This window comes from Heterocephalus glaber, unplaced genomic scaffold, assembly GCF_053883595.1.
Source record: "Heterocephalus glaber isolate CG9 unplaced genomic scaffold, H.glaber_assembly_v1.0 deba00001553, whole genome shotgun sequence".
In the NCBI taxonomy this organism is placed as follows: Eukaryota; Metazoa; Chordata; class Mammalia; order Rodentia; family Bathyergidae; genus Heterocephalus; species Heterocephalus glaber.
The window spans coordinates 28,462,165-28,486,433 of record NW_028258344.1 but is presented as its reverse complement, the minus strand read 5'-3'; the positions used below and the strand labels follow the sequence as shown (position 1 = coordinate 28,486,433).

Sequence of the window (24,269 nt, the reverse complement as noted above, 5' to 3'; positions counted from 1 at the left end):
ACTCCATGTTCTTTGGTATTTTATTCCTAGTCCCTTATCTCCTTCCTGACACTATTTTTATGTTTGAAACTTTCATTATCGAATGGCTAATTGTAAAACAGGAGTGAAAGATGTGTAAAAAAGCAATAAGGATGAGCAAATGCTAGCTACTAAATATTAAGTTTAGTAATTAGCAATTAAGCACTTAAATGAATGCTCCCTTAAACGTAATAAGGAGGCTTTATTTTTAATGAATTTTAATGCATTTCATTTCATTTTCCGTAAAGTAGTGTTAACTCTTTCCATACAACCTTGAGTTATTTTCATAAAGACAATATGGAAAAATGTAGAAGATGGTTATATTATCTCTATAAATATAGATACTATTCATGAGAAAGTTATCTACAGAATATAAAATAATATCACTTAGAGAATATTACATATATTCATTTTTTTCATAGCTCGTTGGAATAAGAAAAACATGAGCATCGAAAGTCTAAGCCTATCATCTCAAAAACCACTGTCTCATGACCGAGAAAGCTTAAACATGCAAAAGTAAGATGACAGTTTTTGTAAAAAGAAAATTAGGGCCTGAGTTTTAGTGTTACATTTATAGATGGTCTTCCAAGAAGATTTGTGGAAGGTATTATTCATTGCTGAAAACTGGAAGGTATAATATGTTGGAATAAGGATCACATTTTTCTCTTTGAGGTGATTTATATTTAAATGAGTTCTCCATAATCCTTTAAACTGAAGTGCAAATTGGTTATCAAAGTCTTTTGCTGTAAGGGTTGTTTTACATAATAATGAATTTCACAGAAGTTCCTCAAAGAGAAATATTGATTTAGGCAACATCACAGGTTATTTCAGTTACAGCAACACTTTAGATTAGTGCCATAGACAGCATATAAAAACTTTCTAAAAATGTAAATTCCTTTACTAAGAAGTGTAGGCAGCAATCTTTTCTCAGTGTAAAATACATTTGTCATAGAAAATTTAATAGAAACAATCCTATTTAATCTATCATTTCTCTATGACTGTGGTATATAAGTTACATATGCTAATTTATCTGTTTTTCACAATGTATGTTAACCATTAGGATTCCTCACTTTATAAACGAGAAAACTGAGGTTAAGCATGTGATGAGTGAGAATTTGAACTAAATTTTATTTCTCTCATCCATTGTGCTATTCCATCATTTCACATCTGACTTCCTTTCACTCTTGAGCATTGTAAGGCTCACCACCAGAGGTAAGATCTGGTCATCACCCCAGTAATAAGAGTCAACAAACATGCAGACTCCTGTGTGTTATAGCTCAAGGTCCCTAGGTTCCAACTAGTAACCACCAGTTGGGTGTTACCTAGGAAGACTTACTTCAGTGAAATCCTAGAACTAGACCTCAGGGAAAACCTGAGAAAAGGCTATCAGCTAGTAAGGGCACTGAATTTGGTGACAAGGTTTTGAGACCAAGGACTGTCACTAATTAGATATTGACTATAGGTCAATTTATTTACCTCTGTGAATCTTTGTGTTCTGTTCTATAAAATGAGAAGGTTGGTTTATTAGTAGGTTTCAAAATTGCATTGTTCATTTGTTTGTTTCTCAAGAAATGACATTCTTTCAGCAAATTACATCTTATGTGGAATCCCAATATATATGACAGATTCAGGTGAACTACACTGGTTGGAGTAAGGGCTAAGTTTGGAGGAGGCATGAGTTAGTCTACAAACGTGTCTCCTTTTCATCCCCATTTACTTTCCAAGAAGGTCTGTGGGGCATCCAATTTCCTTGTAGAACACAAGTTTCAAACTGTAGACTATCTTCGAGTTCACCCCAGGTCTCATATTCTTTGCCTTTAAAAACGTACAGCTATGTGAAAAGAGTGTTAGAATTGTGGTAGTATGCAGCTAGAGTCAGGGCCTATATTTCACAGGACAAAAGCCATCCATTAAGTTGTATCGGATATAGTCTAACGATTTGGCCTTTGGGTGGCCAGGGGCATGCTGTTGGTGTTGAGGTGCCTAAAATTGGGAACTGAAGCTTTTAAGGGTGGCAGCAATGGCAGGAGTTGAGCTTTATAATAATGGGTTTTGAAACTTGTTCAAATTTTGCTGCAGTTAATTTGATGAAATATGAATATCATTTTAGCCTGATAACATTATCCCATTAATTGGTTTAATTGTCTTCAAGGTTATTTCATGCTGAAATATAAACTTTCAATTATGATTTCACTATTACTAATTATTCCATCAAAATAATTTCCTCTTTTGGTATAAGTATTACAAAAGATGGTTCTTACTCGGTAAAAATATGGAATCATATTCCATACTTTCATTCTGTAACTTACAGGCTTTGTTTGTCTGTATTAAGCTCTTCAAACACTCTTCCTGTGTCTCCCTGTGCCTGCAGCTTCTGTGACTGATGATGCTTCACTGGTTTAATCCTAACCTGTTTTTGCCCACAGATTCTTTTCACTTACCTGCCTCTGCCTTCTGCTGCTTTTCAATTTTCTCCAGGCGTCCTAGCAAGGAGTCAATTTTAGTTTTGATCTGAGTTAATTCTTTCTTGATTGTCTGTAACTCATCTGATTTCACTGGAAGGGAAAGAGAAGGGAAAGAAAACAGAACATCAAATGTACCATAACTCAAGACACTCCATGCCTTTCTAAAGACTGTGTTAAATTGCACAGGACACTTTTCAATTTTATCAGCTTCTCATCTCTTGTAGTGTTCCTGAAACAGTGGGTAAGTCTGACAATTATAAATATAGCTTATCAGTTCCATGAGCATTTTTTATTAAATCTCTTAACTGAAGGTTAAACAAGAAGATAATTAAATTTGGAAATATTTTATGAAACAACTAAATGATGCCAAATTCAGTTTTTGCAAATAATAGAATAAATATGGTATCCAAGATGGATTCAGATTAATAAATGATTAAATTATGACCAGTATACATTTATACTGATCTCGCCTTAGATATTTCTCAGCAATTTCTTCAATTAATTTGAAGCACTCTGCTATAATAATAATATATTTCATCAGTCATTGATATTTTTAATCTAGCTTTTTTAGTGATTGATTGAGATCACAATATAACATTTATCCTCTAAAGAAAATGTCTTAGATGCTTGAAAATTATTTTCTACTCTAACTTGTCATTTCTCCTTTTCTTCCTAAAAAAATAAAACAAAGGATAGTGTATTCCTCTCAGTAAGCCCTAGGGCTTAATGTAAAAGATGACTACTGAGATTTTCATTCATATTTTCTACAGTAGTGGTTACCATTCCAGATTTTTCAGAGCTTAGGTTCAAAGAAAAAAAATGGCAACTAAAATAAGATTGATATCTCTTTTTTTGTCAAATGTAGTTGCTAGAAACAACAAACATTCCTCTATTAAGTATAATAATAATTATTTTATAATTTTAAAGAAAATGCTACAGAAAACAGTAGTTTCGCATTTAAAGGATAAGTATTCATATTAAATAATTATTAATAATATAGTTATTTTATGAAAGAGTCACTGAATTGTCTTTTCTGAGAACTACTGGCAATTTTCTCTTAAGTCAACAAGAGAGATGAAGCCTTTAAAGCTATCACTACAGAGCAGCTCCACCTGCCTCTGAGGTGTCCTTCAGTGGCTTTTTAGGTAACCATGCTCAGCAGAGAGCTGTGTTTCCAGATCTGAGACACATAACTTGATTATATCCTGTTTCTCTTCTTGGTCATCTTCCTTCAAGCTTATAATGATCTCAGCTTAAATATTCTGCAGACATTTCTGAAGAAGCTTAATTGTTTAGCCTTTAGGAATTTTTGAAAAACAATGAATGAACAAAATGCAATCTATGTTTACTTGGAATAAAGATATTTGTCAATTGAGATATATGAAAGTATGGCCATTTTCACTATGTTGATCCTTCCTACCCAGGATGCACATTGAGGCAATACTCTTAAGTGAAATAAATAGGACACCCATATGTAAATACCAAATAGTTTCTCTAGTGTGAGAAACTGAAAGTGTAAGTAAGGACTAAATGGTATAATAGGTAATGTGAAATAGAATGAAAAGGGGCAAAGGGGAAGGGGAAGTGGGAGGAGTAAGGGAAAGGAAAGAAGGGAATGGAATTAATGTGAGAAAATGAAAAAATGGAAACAAAGTCTTTGTAAATAGGGAGGGATGGAGGGGTTGAAGGGAGGGTAGGGGAAGGGGTAAAAAATAAGAACCAAGAGAGATTATGTAAAGGTGCAAATTTCCAATGATGAATGTCATATTGTATACCTAAAATGTATCAATAAAATTAAACTTAAAAAAAGATGTATGAAATAACATTTATAATATATCTATCATACAATTAAATTACAAAGGAAGAATAATTTTTCCAATAAAAACACTTTTCATTACAAAATTATATATTTTTTTAAAAAGCACAGTTTTACTTGTGATGCAAAATAATTTACAAAATAAAACAATGCATAAAAGGAGCCCTTCAGGGTATTCCTCTTGTGAAATACCAAACAAGTAGAGAACAATTTAAAACAGAGAATCATTATGTCATTTATTTCAAAGACATCAAAGTAGCAGTGTTGGATTGAAGCTAAATTTGAAAAGCACCATCTGTCAAAATCACAAATTGATTCTGCTGTGAAGAATGGTATTCATTTCCTTTGAAAGAAGCACATCATGTAGTTTTACTTAAACCTATCACATTTAATAGAAAATCTTTCATCTTATAACAGATTTCTAGGCAGGAAAACAAAATTGAGACTGGAAACTAATAGGATATATTTTTTAGGGTGTGAGGCCACTCTTCAGCATAGAAATGCAATTGACTAATTTTAACTTTTTTATTTGTTTCAATAGAAAGCCATAAGTTAATTAATCATCAATATCCCACATTACATGAACTACATTAGAAAAGAAGTAGAAATCTGGACTCACCTCCTGGGAATTTGTAGCTGAGGTTTAGACTTGTGCCTAACATTCTATTACTTTTTTTTTTTTTTTAAAGAATTAGATTATCACACAATCTGAGTCTAAAGTTTTGTTTCCATTTTATTCCTTCTATTCTCTTTTTCTTTCTTTCCCCCTCCCGCTTCCATGGCACTCTCAATTGGAGTTCTGCCTTCAGTTTGTCTGGCTTCTTGCACAGAGGTCTCAAAGTAGTATCTGTAAACGCTAAGTCTGTTTTCACTGAAGTTTTCCAGAATGTCTCCATCTCCCATTGCACAAATCAAACTCTTTAAATGGTGTTTAATTTCTGCTCAAAGTATAGTTTCATCAAGCTGGATATTCCACTTCTCAAAGTAAGCCTTTCATCTGAACAAAACAGGTTAATCCTTAGTTCAATGGTATGTAGAACCTGATAGACTCTAGTTGATATCTATGTTTCCTAGACAGGTCAGTTCTAATCAATAAGGCTCAGTTAAGTTTCTCTATCTCTGTAACTTCCAGCCTCTACCCTAGGGATGTATTAAGAGAATTTATCAAGTAATGAACATAAACCACGTACTGACATTCCCAGAACATCATTGGGCCTTTTTCTGTCTCCCAAAATGTGTCTATCAAAATCTTACCCACCTATTTAGGGCTTAGTTTAAGTCTTGCTTCTTTTTTTTTAATGTCTCTTCAATTAAAACACTGAAGGTGCGTCTTTCATCTGCACTGTGTTTATGTTCTACTTGTTGACTAATTTCCATATTAAATTGTAAATTATTTGAGTGAAGACCTCCTGATTAGGCATTCAAGAATTTCAACAGTCGTGCTTTTTAATATTTGCTATGTGTTTTGATAAGCCCCTTCTTTTCTTCTTGAATAGTGAGGCTCCTGGTACTTGCCATGTGGCCTTGGGATTGAAGTTTGTACTCCTTTTAATTTTTTAAAAAATGGTATGAACAAGTTTAAGATCAGATTGTTATCTAATGAAAATATTTTGTCTTCTCAGATTCCTGATTAATACATTTTTCAGATTTCTGATAATATCACATTTTTAGAGAAGGAATTTGTTTAATGCATCACCTATTAATGGATTTACTCCATCATAAACTCTCTAGCACCAACCTCCTTTGTATAGACAGTGTGCATCCATTTCTTTCCTTTCTGTTAATGAATTATTAATAAAACTGTCTTGAATAGAGTAGGCAATTAATAAATACAGAAAATCTGATACCAGTTATCTGTATATGTAGGTATGGTCACCTCATACCCATTTCAACCACAGCAACACATTTTATTGAGGTTCTATGTATGTTCTGGGCACTAAATTCACAAGACACTCTTTTTTAGCAGTTGACTGACTAATGGGAGACAGGTGAACAAACAGAAGGATCAAAAATAATATTATCATGAAACTATATTGTTATCAGAAACATTATAATGAAGAAAAAGAAAAACACACCTGACTCTGACAGCTACCTTTTTTTGCATTTTTCTCAATTCCACTGGAATTGTCCAAAATTCATAAACCTCAACGTTAGAAATACATTGCACAGACTATAATGCCTTCATTTTCATAAAGTATTATTGTGAGTCATGAATATTTTTTTCTAAGAATAATACTGCATACACTTAGTCAACTTGTTACACAATTGTTAGGATAAAAGTCATGATGTAGACACATTAGCAGCTGAGTAAATTTAAATATAATTACTGAAGAATACAAAGTTTATAAATCTAAAAATTATGAATTTGACAAAATTGCTTTATTGTTCAGACAGCTCCAAACTATCTTTCTTCGTCAATCTTCTGCTGATCTTTCCAATTATATGAAGTGTTAGTGACAACTATTTGTCACTCAAGTTGGTCATATGATTTCACACATCCATACCTTATTTGTCTGACTCACATTCTCATCTTTTCACTTGGCAAATATTCAATCCTCAATATTCAATTCTAGATTGCCTACACTATCAAGTCCTCCTCAGTCCTTGATGGTCTTCTTCAACAAACTCAAACTTCTTCCACTCACATTTCTTTGAGATGATACTCTGAGTTCTGGTGAGAAGTAAATATGTTCTGCACATAATTTAGAGATTTGGGGGACATAAATGGAAAGATGGAACTGCCATCTGCTGAAATATGGAAGAAAGACTACTAGAAGCTCAGGTTGTAGGGAGAAGATTAAAAGTTTTGTTAATGTTGAGATGCCTGTGAGTATCCAAATAAGAGTGAATATTAAGTAATTGGACATATGTGTATGAGGCTTATGGGAGAAGTCAGAGGTAGAAGAATACATTTTAGTATTTTCAGTAAGAGGAAGCATTTTAGGTTAATATACAGGGTAAGTCTTTCTCAACAGAAGTGTACATTACAGGTATTTTATAAGACATCAGAAATAATAACTTCTACTCCATTTCTTTAAATCCTAGATGTGCCCAACAAATAGACTGAATGTTTAAATTTTTAAAAATTACAAAAAAGACACATTGACACTAACTCCAAATTACTAAAAAAACTCCCTCTCTTTGAACACTCATCCCATCATTCTTGCCACTTTCTGAAGCAGTAATGGAAGTCCTCTTTCATATCTTTAGTTGAACTGTTGTGGCTGCCTCAGTGTCTGGAATCAATTCCAGACCTTTAACTTTCATGATCATTTTTACTTTGGGAAACAGCCAGAAGAGCCAGAAGTTGCACAGTGTCAGAATAAAGTGAGTAAAGTCGATGAGACATACCATAATATTTTTATTGGACAAAATTGCCATAAATGTTTGATCAGTGAGGAGTGATCATAAATAGGGTGACTGTTTAAATTAAAACATTTATTACAGTAAAAGAGACATTGTTATTAATTCCTCTTAGAGTAATAAAATATTCCCCTTTTCTTCAAATTTGTCCCATCATTCTTGGCAATGTATCTTTTACCATAATAAGTTTTATTAAAAGTGTAAATCTTCAGTACATCTTTCAATCATTCCTTATAAATTCAACATCAAAATCCACTTCAGTAAGTTACAGACAAAAGCAAATATACTAACGTACTAAAAATATTTTGTTCTATTGAGCATAACATGCTGTTCGAAGAGTGATTATAGGGTTTGAATTCAGAATTACTAAAAAGATTAGCAAAACAATGACAGAAAAAATAAAATTCAAGGATAAATTACCTTAGCTCAGGCAGGAATGGGACTAGAGAAACTCGGAGCAGTTGGATCACACAGTATCACAGAGTATTCTTGTTAAAAAAAGACAAATCATATCAGACCTGCTCTCGTTAGAGTCCATTGATTTTGTGATAAATGTTATTACATTCTGATATGGTCAACAAAATGATGATTATGCCTTTTGCTGCAACATGAGATATAATCTAAAAAGGAAGTTAGGCTATGGGATGATACCATCTGCCTATATAAAAAATATGCACATCTATGCCTTATATTGTGAAAAATATTTCAACTTGTTTTAATCACTTGTGGGTCTGATATATTCAGGGACAAATACAGAATTTCCAACCAATTGTCTAGATCAGTGGTTCTTAATAGAGGCAGATTTTTCCCTGCAGAGGACATTTCGCAATATCTTGAGGGAGATTTGTGTGTCATGACTTGGAAGGAGTGGTGCTACTGGTATCTATGGACATTTGGTCTGCTGCATATCCTGGAATACATGGGATGGCTGCCAGCATCACATCATGAACTGTCTGAGCCAAAACATTAATAGTTCAAAGCCTTAGAAATTCTGGGTGCTAGGGCCGGGGATTTAGCTTAGTAGTTTTGCCGCCTGCCCAGCAAAGACAAGGACCTGAGTTCAATCCCCGGTATCAGAAAAAAGAAAGAAAGAAGAAAAGAAACTCTGGGTGCTGTAGTTTGAATGTATTTCCCAAATTTCATGTACTGGAACCCTAATCTCCAGAATCTGTGTTAATGGTATTTGGATGAGGCCATTTGGAGATAATTAGGATTAAATGAGGTGGCATCATCATGATGCAATAAGTGGTTTAGAGTCAGAGAACAAAAGACCATGATATTAAGCTTTCTGTTTCCCTATGAGATGCCCTGTCTTATGCCATGACCCTGCAGGAAGACCTTCACTAGATGCTGAGCAGATGCCGGAACCACACTCTGGACTTTCTAACCTCCAAAATCATGAATTGAATAAACTTTTAATATCTATAAATTACCAAATCTGTGGTACTCAATTGTAGCAACGGAAAATGGACTAATATATTGGTCTAGATAATTATGTACCTTCTCTCCCAACTGTATGCTTTATATCAATTCTTTAGAAAATTTACAAATGTTTGGAATCATATGAACTTGAACAGTAACCCACATTTGTTATTCTTTATTTATTTTATTCTTTTAATATATTATTTAAATATAAAAGAAATTTGCATGGAAGTGAATTTATTAATCACTTTTATATACAATGTTTCATCAATAAAGATAATTTACATGACTGTCTTAAGGTCACATAATCTACACGTTTATTGTGTCATGCAACTTCAATTGATGTAAACATCTAATTGTCAGCTTTAGTACTTTCCTTTGAGATAAGTAAAAAAATTATAATATTTAATTATGTCACATCCAAAATAAAATAAAGACTACTAATTTCTGTAATGTGGATTTATGGAAATCTTTATCACTTCAATTCATCTTCTTATGCATCTGTCTGCCCCTTTCCTCTTATTCATACATTTCAAGGAAATTTAATATGCAGAAGCTAATTTGCTAGTCTTGCAAACAGTTTCAAATGACAGACTTTAAAAGATTTTGCTAAAATAAATTGGAGCAATTGATTACTTATCTCCCAATGGAATTTCCTAGAATAATTACATGTATGTGCATAAATATGCATTCATAATATCTATGCCTCCATCTCTCCATACTCAATCTATATGTATTAGAACAAAAAAGTAATAGAGAATGAGTATAATTTATTTAAAACTATTAATTATTTGCCTACTACATCCATCCATCCATTAGTATTTTCCTAAGAATTGCTGTTTACAATTTCATTTAATTCTTATGGTAAATATAGAAAGCATGTATCATTAAATTTGTTTCATGGATAAGAACTGAACATTAGAGAAGTTAAATAATGTGTGTAAGATTGTTTAGCAAAGAGGTAACAAAATCAAGTGTAGAGAGGGCTCTGTGAATCCAAAGCCATGGTTTATTTTTTGTGTGATTTTTCTACCCCCCACTTCTGAGTCATGAGCTTCTCATTGTTCATAAGGAATTTCTTTCCTATGGAGTTCGGTGGAGAAAAAAAGTAATAAATGTATTATAATAAATAGGAACATAAAATACATCAAATAATGGAGAGATAAGTGAAAATCTATCATTTGATATTGAAATGATCTATTTTCTGCTCTTCTCATCAGATTGTAAGAAGATCCTTACTGAAGGATCATGTCTAATTTGTCCATGGAAAACTAGCCACCCAGGACTCATGTCTGCTTCACTTATGGAAAATTAGTACCTGTCATGTATGTGTGCTGATTAATTGAACTTGCGGCAACTAGATGGGCAAAGACAAAAGATAAATTGTTTTTGATGGGGTTCAATAACTGATTGTGAAAATAGCCTTACAAAACTGAGTCTTTGAGCTATGACTGGAAAAAATCTTTGGATTTCAGTAACCCAAAAAGGTTAAGTAAAGGAAGTAGCAAATCTGATTACAGAGCTTAAAAATATATATGAAACTCTAATTTCTTTTAAACCCCTGACTGCCTGCTAGAATTTGTCCCCTTATTTCAGACTGACTCAACATATTCTATAACTAATTCTCTCTGAGCTGTAACATTTCCAAAGGTAACATTTGTACCCAACTATAAAATATATGACAAACAAAAAGAAAAATGCAAAAATAAATAGTTGTGGCACATTCTATAAATATTAGAGGGTATACTCTGTTCCAACACGTTATTAATTTGAATATATAAGTAAGCTGGGCACCGCAGGGTGTGCTTATAATCCTGGCTGCCTGGGAAGATGAGATAGGAGGATAGAAAGTTTGAGGTCAGCCTGGGTCTCAAAATTAAAAATAAAGAGTGGGAATGTAGCTCAGTGGTAGAGTGCTACTGGGTTCAATCCTCAGAAACACAGACACATTTATTGACTGACTAACTAAGAAATTAGATGTGCATACAAATAACTGTAACATGAAATAGAACAGATTAAGGTCCATAAATTGAAGATGAACAATTGGCAGGGGGCTAGAAGACACTGTTACCTTTGTAGTACAGAGGGGCCTGAATTTGGTGATATCAGGGTAGTATTTCCTGATTTGGATTTTAAAACACTGAGAATTTTTTTCCATAGTAGTGATTGAACCCAGGGCCTTCACACTGAGATATATTTCCAGTCATTTTTATTTATCTTTTTAAAAACAAATTTTATAATTTTATTTTATTGGTACATTTTAGGTATACAATATAATGACATTCATCACTGGAAATTTGCACCTTTACATAATCTCTCTTGGTTCTTATTTTTTCCCCCTTCCCCTGCCCTCCCTTCAACCACTCCATCCATCCTCATTTACAAAGATTTTGTTTCCATTTTTTCATTTTCTCATATTAATTCCATTCCCTTCTTTCCTTTACCCTGTCCCTCCCACTTCCCCTTCCCCTTTGCCTCTTTTCATCCTATTTCACATTATTTATTATACCTTTTAGTCCTTATTTACACTTTCAGTTTCTCACACTAGAGAAATTATTTGGTATTTACACATGGGTGTCCTATTTATTTCACTTAAGAGTATCACCTCAATGTGCATCCATTTAGATATAAATGTCTCTAATTTTTCATTTTTTTGGCTGAGTAGTACTCCATTTCATTAAAAAACCACATTTTCTTTATCCAGTCTCCAGTTGATGGGCATTTGGGCTGTTTCCAAGTTTTACCTATTACAAACTGTGCTGCTATAAACATGGATGAACATATATCATTGTAGTATGATTCTTTTAATTCTTTGGGGAAGATCCCCAGCAGGGGAATAGCTGGGTCAAATGGGACTTCCAGTCCTAGCTCTTTGAGGTATCTCCATACTGATTTCCACAGTGGTTGCACCAGTCTATACTCCCACCAGCAGTGGAGCAGGGTTCCTCTTTCCCCACAGCCTCTCAGCATTTATTGGTTGATTTCATGATAGCAGCCATTCTTTCTAGAGTGAGGTGGAATCTCAGCATTGTTTTCATTTGCATCTCTTGAATGACCAGTGATATTGAACATTTTTTTCATATATTTATTTGCTATTTCTATTTCTTTGTCTGAGAAATGTCTGTTCAGTTCAGATGCCCGTTTTTGGATTGGGTCTTTAAATTTGGGAGGTCTGATTTTTTAAAGTTCTTTATAGGTTCTAGATAGTAGACCTTTGTCTGAGGAACAGCAGGTGAAAATTTTTTTGGGTTGTTTCTTTACACTGTTGGTGGTTTCTCTTGCTGTGCAGAAGCTTTTTAATAAGAAGAGATCCCACTTGTTGATTGTGCTAGTTCACAGGCAACTGAGGTTCTGTTCATAAAATCTTTTCCTACACCAATGTCTTCAAGAGTTCTACCTAACCTCTGTTCCAGCCGGTTCAGTGTTTCTGTTTTAATATTTAGATCTTTAATCCATTTCAATTTTAGTTTAGTGTATGGTGAGAGATATAGGTCTAGTTTTAATCTTTGGCAAGTTGAAACCCATTTTTTCCAGCACCATTTGATAAAGACACTATCTTTCCTCCAGTGAGGGTGTTTGGCTCCTTTGTCAAAGATGAGGTGACTGAGTGTGTCTGGAATTTCAGCATCTTCTATTCTGTTCCACTGGTCCTCAGGTCTTTTTTTTTTTTTTAATTTTGATACTGGATGAGTTGCTAACTTGCTCAGGCTTGGATTGAACTTGTGATCCTCTTATCTCAGCTCCTAGGGTACTGGGGTTACATGCGTGTGCTACAATGCCAGGCTGGCAAAATTAATAGTGTTTATTTGTGTTATATGCAATAATTCAGCTGATAAAATATTTCTTAAGACAAAGAAAAGTTTTCAGGTGGAGGGACACAAACATGAATTTGGATACCTTAAAGTATGGGTTTCATTAAGCTATTACAATGGTGTGTAGAAGGATTAGAAATGCAAATAATAGGTCAGATACTTCCTGAGAAGTACACAGAAGAGCTTGGATTCTTATTTGCAAACAGTAAAAATTTGGAGTTTTGAGTGAGGAGTTGATAAAGCACTTGGTTTGGAATAGTCTTACAGTCAGACATAGAATTAATCAGATTAAGGAGGAAAGCAAAGTCAAAAAAGCCAGTTAAGAAGCTATGAGAACAGATGATCAAGTCTTATTAAGACTTGATCTAGGGCCAGGTATTTAGCTCAGTGGCACCGTGCCTGCCTCACAAGCACAAGGTCCTGAGTTCGATCCCTTATCCAGAAAAAAAAATAAAAGACTTGATGTAGGAAATAAGCAGAAGAGGAAGAGGCAGAGGTAAGAAATACTATTAAGGTTTATCAATAGGACTATGCTTACATGCTGTTAGCATTCTACATTGGAAAGATTGAACTGTAGGTAAAAATCATAGAAAAGTGTAAGTTCTATAATAAAACAGAAATATCTCAAATTCTCATAAACCATACTGATCAAAGGATTCTAAATCTGGTTATATTATCGAAGCACATTATTGGACACATGTAAATATGACATTTTCTCTCTGGTGTAAGAAATTGAAAATGTAAATAGGGACCAAAAGGTATAATAGACGATGTGAAATAAGAAAAAAAAAAATCATTCAATAGAAAGAGGGAACTACAGAGGAGGGAGGAGGAAAGGAAGGAAATAGAAAAAAATGAGAAAAGAAGGAAATAATGGAAATGAGGCTTTTGTAAATATGGAAGGGGAAGAGGGGTTGAAGGAAGGGGAAGGGAATAGGAAAAAAAGGAATCAAGATATGCCATGTAAAGGTACAAATTCCCTAGGATAAATGTGATCATTATGTAAATCTAAATTGTATGAATAAAATTAAAAATGAAAAAAGTAAAACAAAAACAAATTTAATGAAGAAAACCAAGAAGAGACAACTACAAATTTACATATTTATTACCAATATATTGTAATTGTTTTGACTGGGCTTCTCTCTACTTATGCAATTGCAATCTTACCAGGAGTTTATTACATTTTTATGCATTGTGCTAACCAGTACTTAAAGAGACTGCTCAATGTGCAATGTATTTATCAGGATGAGCCAAATGGTCTGTTTTTCATCCTCCTTCAATTAATTATTTAGTTAAATCATACCCAAGAAGTTGGCTTTTAAAATAGAACTGAAGGATACAGTTTTTCTTAGGTTTTATATGCACTATTGATAATCTTTGAATTATGTGTTATTTAGTGTCTCCCGCCCTGAAAATTCATATGCAGAGGTTCTAAATCTTGATACCTTAGAATGCGATTGTATTGAGATATAGGATCTTTTAAGAGATAGTTAAGTTAAAAGGAAGCCATTAGGGTGAACCCTAATCTAATATGACTGGTGTTGTTATAAAGATAGGAAATCTGGATAAGATCTATGCAAAGAGAAGATGATGAGAAGACAGAAGGAAAAGATGGCCATCTATACAAAGAGAGGCCTGATATAGATCTTTGCCTTTCAGTCATGAAAAGGAATCAAGTTTCTGACATTTTGATCTCCAACTTCCGGCATTTAGAACTGTGAGAAAGTAAATTTTTGTTGTCTAAGCCATACTGGCTGTAATATTTTGTTATAGCATCCCTAGCACACTAACAATATATTCATCATATACATTTCCTAAAGTGTCCATTTGATCACAAAGCACTTTGTTGAGAGCCTTTTCCATTGAATGAAATCTAAGCTTTTCAATATTCTTCATTATTTTTCACTGTAGTAGTGTTACCAATTTTACATTTTATTTTGCTTAATTATAGTTACCTATTTCTTAGTGACATTTTTAGCACAAAATCTTTGCTGCAGATACTCATCATGATGGCTATCAGTATTATTCATATGATGGTTTGTTATCTATTAAAACTTTGATAAAACCAGTTCCTGTCTAAGAGATCTTTTTATGTTATCTTGTTTAATCCTTATAACCATAGCTACTCTATGGAGAAGACAGTAGGATAATCATTCCCATTTTAGAGAGGAGGCAACTATCACATAGTGAGTAAAGTAGCTTTGCTGCATAACACATAGCTAATGAATAGCAGAGTCACCTATTGGAGTCCAGATACAGACATTTCATATTATATCCTGTGAGCTGTATGCTTTAGTGTAATAATAACAGTAGTACTAGTAACCCCATCAAGCATGACCGTGTGTCCAAGAACCTTATATACATTAGTAATTTAATTCTTACAACTATTGGATACACAGTATATTGTGCTATTTTCCAGATAGAAAATGAGAGGTATATATGGATTCAGCAATCTTCTCAAGGCCACGGTGGCAGCTTACTGTGGAACACCACGTCTACAGAGGGAATCTGACAATAAAGCCTCTATTTTTCCCTCAGATGATGCCTCCAGGAAGGAGGAATCTCTTCCCCTTTATCTTTCCAAATCAACTTGCTTTTGTAAACTCAAAGTCCCTTAGTAGTCCTTCTCTAACTCCTCTGGCCAACAGTACTTTCTTTCCTTAAGACCTTAAGAGCAATACACTTATAAATACCTTATCCAAGATATTGGGTGGATGGGAATGTTTAATGACACTTTGCCAGATGTTAACATATTTCTCCAACTGCTGCTTTATTTCTATATTTCAGTTACTTGCTTTTTCAGGGAGGACTTAATGTAGCAGCACCTGGTATTAGGGATAATTTGCCAATAACTATTTCTTAAATTGAATTGAACTATCTTTAATTTTGGGGCTTTTACATTAGCCTGTCATTTTGTCATTAAAATTTCACTGACAAGTTCAAACTTTCTACGATCTTTCCTATTACACATTATAATTTAAATTAGTTATTTAAAGAAATTGATTTAATAGAATTTTTGGAAGAAATAATTTTTTCCACTAAGAAATTATAGCTCAACCTCATAGATATTTATGTCTTCTCTTTTGTAAAGTGTTTATTTGAACATCATGTCATCCTTATTTTATGACACTGTGATGAGGGACAGGACAAGTTGATTATAGTTTTAGTTTCAGTTGATTTGCAGAGACAGAGAAATACTGGTGGTAGTCTATTTTCTTTTAAAAAAGAACAATCCATTTTAAATGGTTATCAGTATTCATCTCTTGCAAACCATGTCATTAATATATTTTTCTTTATATGGCTTTCTACTTAGTAAAATTCAGTTGTATTAAAAATCTGATGTAAAAAATTACAAATTATCCTAGTTATAATATTAATTTCCTCTTCTGAAGTTTCCACATCATTAAACAATGGGAAATTGCTTTTAATAAAATGGTAAGACATACATGCCTCAGTAAATATTCATTCACGTTATGCCAATGTTAACACAGTGTACTTTACACTTCACTCAAAATTTTCTTTTGTGACTTGAGTTTGAAAATTATTGTTACCCCGGCAACTAGGCTAATTATAGAATTACTATCAAACTAGTAATTATATAAATATATATTTTATGTTAATAACTATACATAATATGATCATTCAACACAGTCCTAGAGAGAATATGCGATCATAATTCTAGATATGGTTGCCAGTCATCTCTGGTTTATATTTAATAGTCCAATTTTAGCCTCCTGTCAAGACTGTCACATCCATCACACAATACCAGAAGGACAGCACCAAATTAATTTTATGTATGATCTACCACTGGACTTTTAAAAATAGATTCTTATCTTATATGCAGTTCAATGAAAAATTGTAAAGCTCATTGGGATTATTTCTCCACATAGTTGGTTTTGGCAATCTGCTTTTTTACAAAAATAATTTTATTATTTATTTCTTCCAAAGTAAAAATATTTTAAATACTTAGTGACTTTTGAAGGATAGGAATTTGAGTGTATTCAACATCTGGGTGATTCCTTCTAAGAAATAATTATATTAAATTATACAATGAAGCTAAGTATGGGGCCGGGGATTTAGCTCAGTGGTTTCACTGCCTGTTGTGCAAGTGCAAGGACCCAAGTTTGATTCCTGGTAACAAAAAAAAAGAAAAAGAAAAAGAAATGCTAAGTGCCTCCAAACCCCAAGAGGTGATCCTGATTAACTTAAGTCAAGAATAGAGGTTCCTGCCCACCACCAGTCCATGCTCCTAGGGCAGAGAAAGTGAGCCATGCGGGTCCCAGAAGCACCCCACCCCCACCCCAAGGAAATGAGAAGACATGTAAACAAGCCTCAAAAACAGACTTTCAGATCACCTACAGCAACCCCAAAGGGAAACAAGATGGAACACTCTGATACTCAACCACCTGGACTCTCTGAACTGGCAACAAAAGAGGATCTGGGAAAAATGAAATCAGGAATAATTAGGCAGATAACAGCAAAGATTGTGCTCATAGTGCAAGACATTGTTAATAAATCTAGAGAGGACACATAAAAAAATAGAGGATCTGAGGAACATGATGGAATCCCAACATAGGAAACAAATGGAATCCATAAAATAGATGCAAATAGATTTCCAGGAGATGAAAAACTCCATCGAAAGTCTGCACAGCAGAATGAACCAATGTGAGGATAGAATTTCACATATAGAAGATAAGATTACAATTAGTGACCAGGAAAAGAAAAATTGCTTTAAAATTGTAAGGGAGCACGAGAAACCAAATCAGCAGCTGCTAGATAATGCAAAAAAGAATAACGTAAGACTGATTGGAGTCAATGAAGAAAGAGGAGAGAGTACAGATGACATCAAAAAACTGTTCACAGAAGTGATGGCAGAAAACTTCCCAAGGAGGGGAAAAGAACTTGACATACAGATAAGTGAGGCATATAGGACTCCAGCTAGCCTTGATCAAAAATAATCTACACATAGGCATATAATAGTTAGGATTCCAGAAATCCAACAGAAGAACAAAATTCTACAAGCAGTGAGAGAAAAGAAACAAATCACATACAAAGGAAAGTCCATCAGAATCACAGCAGACTTCTCAATGAAAACCCTCAAGGCAAAAAGAGCTTGGAGTGATGTATTTCAAGCCCTAAAGGAAAACAGCCTCCAACCCAGATTGATGTACCCTGAAAAATGATCTCTCAAAATTGATGGAGAAATATGATACTTTCATGATAAAGAGCACCTCAGGAACTTCATGAATACCAAACCAGCACTCCAAAAAATTTTAGACAATATCCTAGGAAAAGACAATGAGGATCACAACCCCAGGAAGCCCAGCAGAATGAATCCATTGGGTGTCACAAATTAAATGCAAAGGGGGAGAATCCAACAAAAAGGAAAAGTCATGACAAGGCTTTTAAAACTTTGAACTTCATCTCCCTAATGAGTGTATAATTCAATCTTGTTATTGTACTGATTAGTATTTTTCTGATTCTAGAGTTGCGCACCTTTCCTTGTGCTGGCTATTTATCATCTTCTTAAGTCTACTTTTTAATTGGGTTGTCTATTAATGAGCTGCAAGAGTTCTTTATATATTCTGGTCATAGGTTATATGCATTGTAAATATGGTCTGTTTAAGGACTACTTTTCATTTTAACGATGTCATTTAAAGTTCTAAATTTTGATGGAATCTCATTTATCAATTTTTTTTTCTTTTATACATCATGTTTTTGTATCCTAGGTAGTTCTTGCCTACCCTAAATTCATAAACATTTTCCCTTATAATTTCTTCTTAAAGTTTTATACTTTTAGGCTTTCATATTTAGGTTCATAGATCCCTTCAAGTTATTTTCATGTATGGAAACAAAGGATTGAGGTTAATTTTTTATATACGGATACCAGGTGTTCTACTGCCATTTGCTGAAAACACTATCTTTTCCTCGGCTCTTGAATTGAGTTTTTATTCCATAAAATGCTAATGTTAAATAATCTTGCAAAACTCAGTGGACCCTATATGTGTGGTTCTATTTCTAGATTTTCTGTTTTATTCAAATGATCTATATGTCTTTTCTTACACCAACACTGCCTTGACTACTCTAGCTTTAGAAGAAGTCTTAAAATTAGGTACTAAACATCTTCCAACACTGTTTTTTTTTAACTTTTCTAGGTCCTTTATACTTCTACATAACTTTTAAATTTCAATATCCAATTCTTCATTTATAGCAAGTACACACAGACCTGAATTTTTATATATACCTTGTGTTTTCTAATCCTGCTAAATTCAAATACAAATTCTAGGGGCTCCTAGAGATTTCTTAGTATTTTCTCTGTAGATGATCATTTCATCTACATGTAAAGATTTTGATTCTACCTTGCCAATCCTATCCTAATTGTGTCATTTTATTGCCCGACTATTTTGGTGGGGCCTAGGTTTCAAAGTTTAATGGACAGATGAAGAGTAAGCATATCTTCCCTTGTTCCCCACCTTAAGGAGAAAGCACTCTATCTTCTCCATTCATATAAGGCATTCTCACTGGAAGTATGGAGTACATGTCTTTGATCTGTTGAGAAGGTTCTGTTCTACTTCTAGTCTCCTGATAGCTTTTACCATGAACAGCTGTAGAATTTAGTCCAATACTTTTTCTCCAACTAGTGACAGGATCATATGGCTTTTTCCTTTCCTCTGTTAAAATGATGACTTTTGGGGGTGGATCTTCCAATGCTGAACCAACACTGCCATCCCTATAACAAAACCACTTTCTACATACTGCCAGATCTGACTTCTAATAGTTTGTTTTGTTAAACAAATTTCTATCTATGTTCATACATTTTCTTCTATTTTCTTTCTCCAGTTTTAGGATTAGCACAATGTTGATTTCCTAAAATGAGGGGAGAAGTATTCTTTTTCTTTTCTGCTTTAAATGTTTGATATAATTTATCAGTTAAAATGTATATGAGCCTGTTGTTGTCATATAGGTAGGTTTTCAAACTAGGAATATGCTTTCTTTAATTGGTGCTATTCAAATTTTATATTTCCTCCAGAGTTAGTTTCATTAATTTGTCTTCTAAGTTACTACTTAGAAGTTGTCAAATTTATTTCAAAACAGATTTTTGAAATATGCTTTCTATATCCTTTTAAATTCTGTAAAATCTGTGGTAATGTCTCCTAGGTCTTGATATTGTAATTTTAAAAATGTATAATTGATATTGTGTAATAGGAAGTAAAGGTCTAAAGGAGCAGGGGAAGTGGGAGAGGTAGGGAAAAGGAAAGAAGGGAAAAAATATGAGAAAAGGAAAAAAATGGAAACAAAATCTTTGCAAATAGGGAAGGGTGGAGGGGGTGAAGGGAGGGCAGGGGAAAGGGAAAAAAAATAAGAAGGAAGATATTCATGTAATGGTAGAAGATCCCAATGATGTATGTAAATGTATTTTATACCTAAAATGTACCAATAAACTTAATGGGGAAAAATTCTACAGTGAAATAAAATAAATTCTTATTGACACAACTGTAAAATTATCAACCTATGGCTATGATCCTGTGTTCTTTGATTAAAGGTGTAAACACGGAATTACAGTATTTGTATACAGGGTGCTCGGAGAGGGTCTGAGGCTACAAGTACTTGGAAAAAGAATATTCTTGAAACCAGGGAAGCATGCTGCTGGACCCTAGGTTGTTTGAGGGAGAGGGAATCAGTAAATTTCCCTAGAGTGAGCAGAAGGACAATAACCAGTACCTTGCAATAGGTAATCCTTAGAGAGTCTGAGGGTTCCATTGACTCTAGATGGGTTTATTGAAGGCTGACCAATGGTTGAGTGGACAGTACATCTCAGTTTACACCTGAGACAAAACAGGCCTTCTCACATGTCAAAGAGATGCCCAAGATAACTGTCAGGAAAAGCATCCTATTGGGTTTTAGTCCTTCACTGCCAGTGAGACAAAAACAGCTTGATGCACACAGAAGTTGAGGGGTTCTACAAAAATGCAAGAATAAACACAGCACCATCAATTTTTTTCATAGGTGAGAGGGGCAACAAACAAGTAGAACAGGTAGATGCCACAGAGGTACAACCAATATTAGAAAATGCTAATAAAATTGTCTTAACCAGAATCAATGACATACATGTGATAAAAGTGCAAGGAATATAGTTGAAAATATTAGTTAATCAAATACATGTAAAAAATTTAAATTTCTATATAAAATTAAATCTTTCAAATTGTTTCCCCAACCAAACTAAGGAATATGTTATTTTCTGTAAATATGCAGAAATAAAGTGACAAAATGTAATGACTTGAAATATATTCCCTCCAAATTAGTCCTAATTCCTAGTAATTGTGAATGTGACTTTATTGGGAAATAGATCTTTGCAGACATATTCAAAATCGGGTTATTACAGCGAGCCCTAATTTGACATAACTAGTGTCCTTGCAAGGAGAAAAGACATAGACACAAAAAAGAAAGAGAGCATTATGTGACCATGGAGCAGAGGTTGGAGAATTCCTCCTCAGGCTAAGAAATGCTAATCATTGCCAGCCTCTAAGTTCCTGTTGTTTTAAGCTACTCATCTGAGGATAGATTTTATAGCATCACTGGAAAGTAATACAGAAAGAAAGGTTGAAAACAAATGGTTGTATAGAGGAAACATATACCAAAACAGAGCCATATGGGAAGGATCAAACTATCAGACAAAGTAAAATTCAAGGTCAAAAATAGTAAATAGGGTACTATATGACCGAAAAGTTACAATTCTCCAAGAAGTCATAGAGAGGCCATTGAAAAATATGAGGAATAAATGAGTTAATATGTAAAGTACTTGAAACAATAGCTGTCATAAACACTGCAGGGCATTAGCTATCATTTTTCTTCTATTTTATTATTATAAGCAATAGTATAAAAACAACCAAGAAGTGGCCGGGTATAAAACATTATTTCAGGAAAAAACAACTCCATAAACTCACTATCACGATGCAAGATTTCAATTTCAGAATCTGACATATAAATCTGCCACCAGAAAAGCAAGCCTAAAGAGGATTAGGATAATACAGTCAACACACTAATGCTACACACAGTTCTGCACTAAAAGCAGAAAATATATTCTGCTTGTATGTCCATTTAGAAATTCTGATTATTACAGAACCAAAAGAAATTCTTAATAAGATCCTAAAAGGGGATTTTCAAAGTTCTCAATTTCTTTTAATGATATGACTAGAAATCAAAAAATAAAAGAACCAAAACTGACTTAACCATTTGAATATTGAGATACCTATTTCAAAATAACCCTACTGGCACCTACTGTTCTCACGGTGACTGAATGCTTGAGTGCCATATGGTTACATCTGCCAGGAATGGCCATAAGGTAAACCCAGTGTTTTTCTAAGTCAGTGGCTCTAACCTCAGGTGGTACCATGTCCTTAGGGAACATTTACAAATATATTAGCAGATCTATAGTTACAAACACTGAGAAGTGTTCCAGGTAGTTAGAGGTCAGGGAAATTAAATGCTCTGCAAAGCTAAGGACTCTCTTATGCAATGTAGAACTAACCTGGCCAAAATATCAATAATGCTTCCATTGATAAACACTTTTAAAATGGATCACAAGGCAAGGAATTCACAATGCTTCAGGTAATTCTATTTGAAATTAAGTTAATATTACTAATAGTAAAAATGTTTTCTATAAACCCAGCAGGCAATTCAGTGTTCAATTTTCCACAGTAAGAATCAAGTTCAAGAACTTTCTCTGCTCTTAATAATCTGAAAGTATATTAGAATGTTTAGCGATTGCAGCAGAAACTAATTTTCTCTTATGACTGAGACTGAAAAAGGAATTCATATTTATCTATCTCCAGAGTAGATTAGATAAATAAGTACATAGAGAAATGAATATTTAGTTTGCTGTTGAGGTTATATTAGCTAAATCAAATTCTCAGCACACAAAACTTTAGTGTCTAGAAGCATCAGTACCTTTCTGCCTCCTAAAATGTATTTTGTCCAATCTCGTGTAAAAACGAAATATTTTGATAATGATTATTTGACAGTGTTGAGAGGAAAAAAGCTCACTGATAGCAGATAGCTCCTGGGTATGTGAGTTAAGAAGCCTGTTTTCTAGCTAGGACTCTACCATTTATTAGCTCCATGACCTTCGGTCCTTGCTCATGAATAGAAAAGTAGTGAAAGCATTTGCTGTACTTGTTTTAAAGGGTTGGAGTGTAGAATAAATCTAAAGTTCCCACACTGCCTACCAAGCCACACTGCACCTCACCCTCTCCTCTCTTGCCACACTTCCCCTTCCTTTCTCAGCTGCAGTTCCACTGGATTTTCTGTTGATCTTTGACTTAAGGTATCTGCACTGACCATTCCTGCTGCTCAGAACACTCTGTTCCTGTAGCTTCAGAATCACTCTCCTGCTCCCTTGATTCTTCTAGGTTTTGGGTTAGATGTTACCCATGACAGAAGTACAGAACTATGACTTCCTTTACATGTTTTTCTTTTACCTATTGATAATACATTGGCTTATTGTCTATTTCTGCTCTGATAGAATACAGCCTCTCAAGGAATTCAGGAAATTTTGTTAACATTTTTTAAGGATAATAGTCTAACAACAAAGTAAGAGTTTTTCCAAATCAGTTCTCATCTAGTTTGCCTATCTTTATTATCCCAAAGCTCAAAACAAACTAATTTTGCATAATGTTTCTCTGAAAAGACAGTGTATGCACTCTTTTTCAAGTAAAATTATTTTGTTATTGAAAGCAACATGCTCTATTTTAAGACTAATATATCACAAGCTAAGTAGGTTGAGAGCACATTATTTTCTGTAAAAATACTTTTCAAATCGGTTCTGGGATTTTGTCAGTCACGTTTGTGTGTTTGCAATCTACTACACTGCAGTGTGGTAGGAAACAGAGATAATTTTGTACCCGTTTTATGTTTCTCTAATAATTACCTGGTTAATTTATCATAGTAAGCATTCACTCAATCACGGTTATTGCTACTTTCCTTTAAAGGGAAAGAAAGAACATTGCTTACATTTAGAGCCTGAAGAAGATGATCCACTGGCAGATCTGGATCCCCCTTTCATGGAAAAGACTCCTTTCCCCCTGCGAGTCGTCGTGACCGCCATCCGGGGACGCTTCAGTGGGATGACAGCGCGAGGAGGTGGAGGCACGCGCCCATGGTAATCAAACAACCTTCACGAAACACAAAAGATGAGTTGGTTTGATGCCTAGATATTCTTGTCAAATGTGTGAAATGATTAAGAGGATGGCCTACTAAAAATTTACAATAAACATGTTTTTGCTGTTGTTTGATAGAAAGTGTTTATTTTGGCAGATTTATTGTCACCAAAGAAATAGGATGCAAATGTAGCCTATGCTTTTTACACGCTAGAGT

At 33.9% G+C, this 24,269-nt stretch overlaps 1 protein-coding gene across 18 annotated transcripts in view; it reads right to left on the bottom strand.

Moving 5' to 3' along the window:
* The window catches only part of Ralyl (RALY RNA binding protein like), a 733,271-nt gene that overhangs the window by 49,226 nt on the left and 659,776 nt on the right, over nucleotides 1–24,269 (bottom strand). For all 18 annotated transcript variants that reach the window (XM_013071205.3, XM_087190540.1, XM_087190535.1 and 15 more), the window contains 2 exons: nucleotides 23,907–24,067; nucleotides 2,460–2,573 (listed from right to left, as the gene is read on the bottom strand). In XM_013071205.3, coding sequence (XP_012926659.1) covers nucleotides 2,460–2,573; nucleotides 23,907–24,067 — 275 coding nt within the window. The remainder of the gene's footprint in view (nucleotides 1–2,459; nucleotides 2,574–23,906; nucleotides 24,068–24,269) is intronic.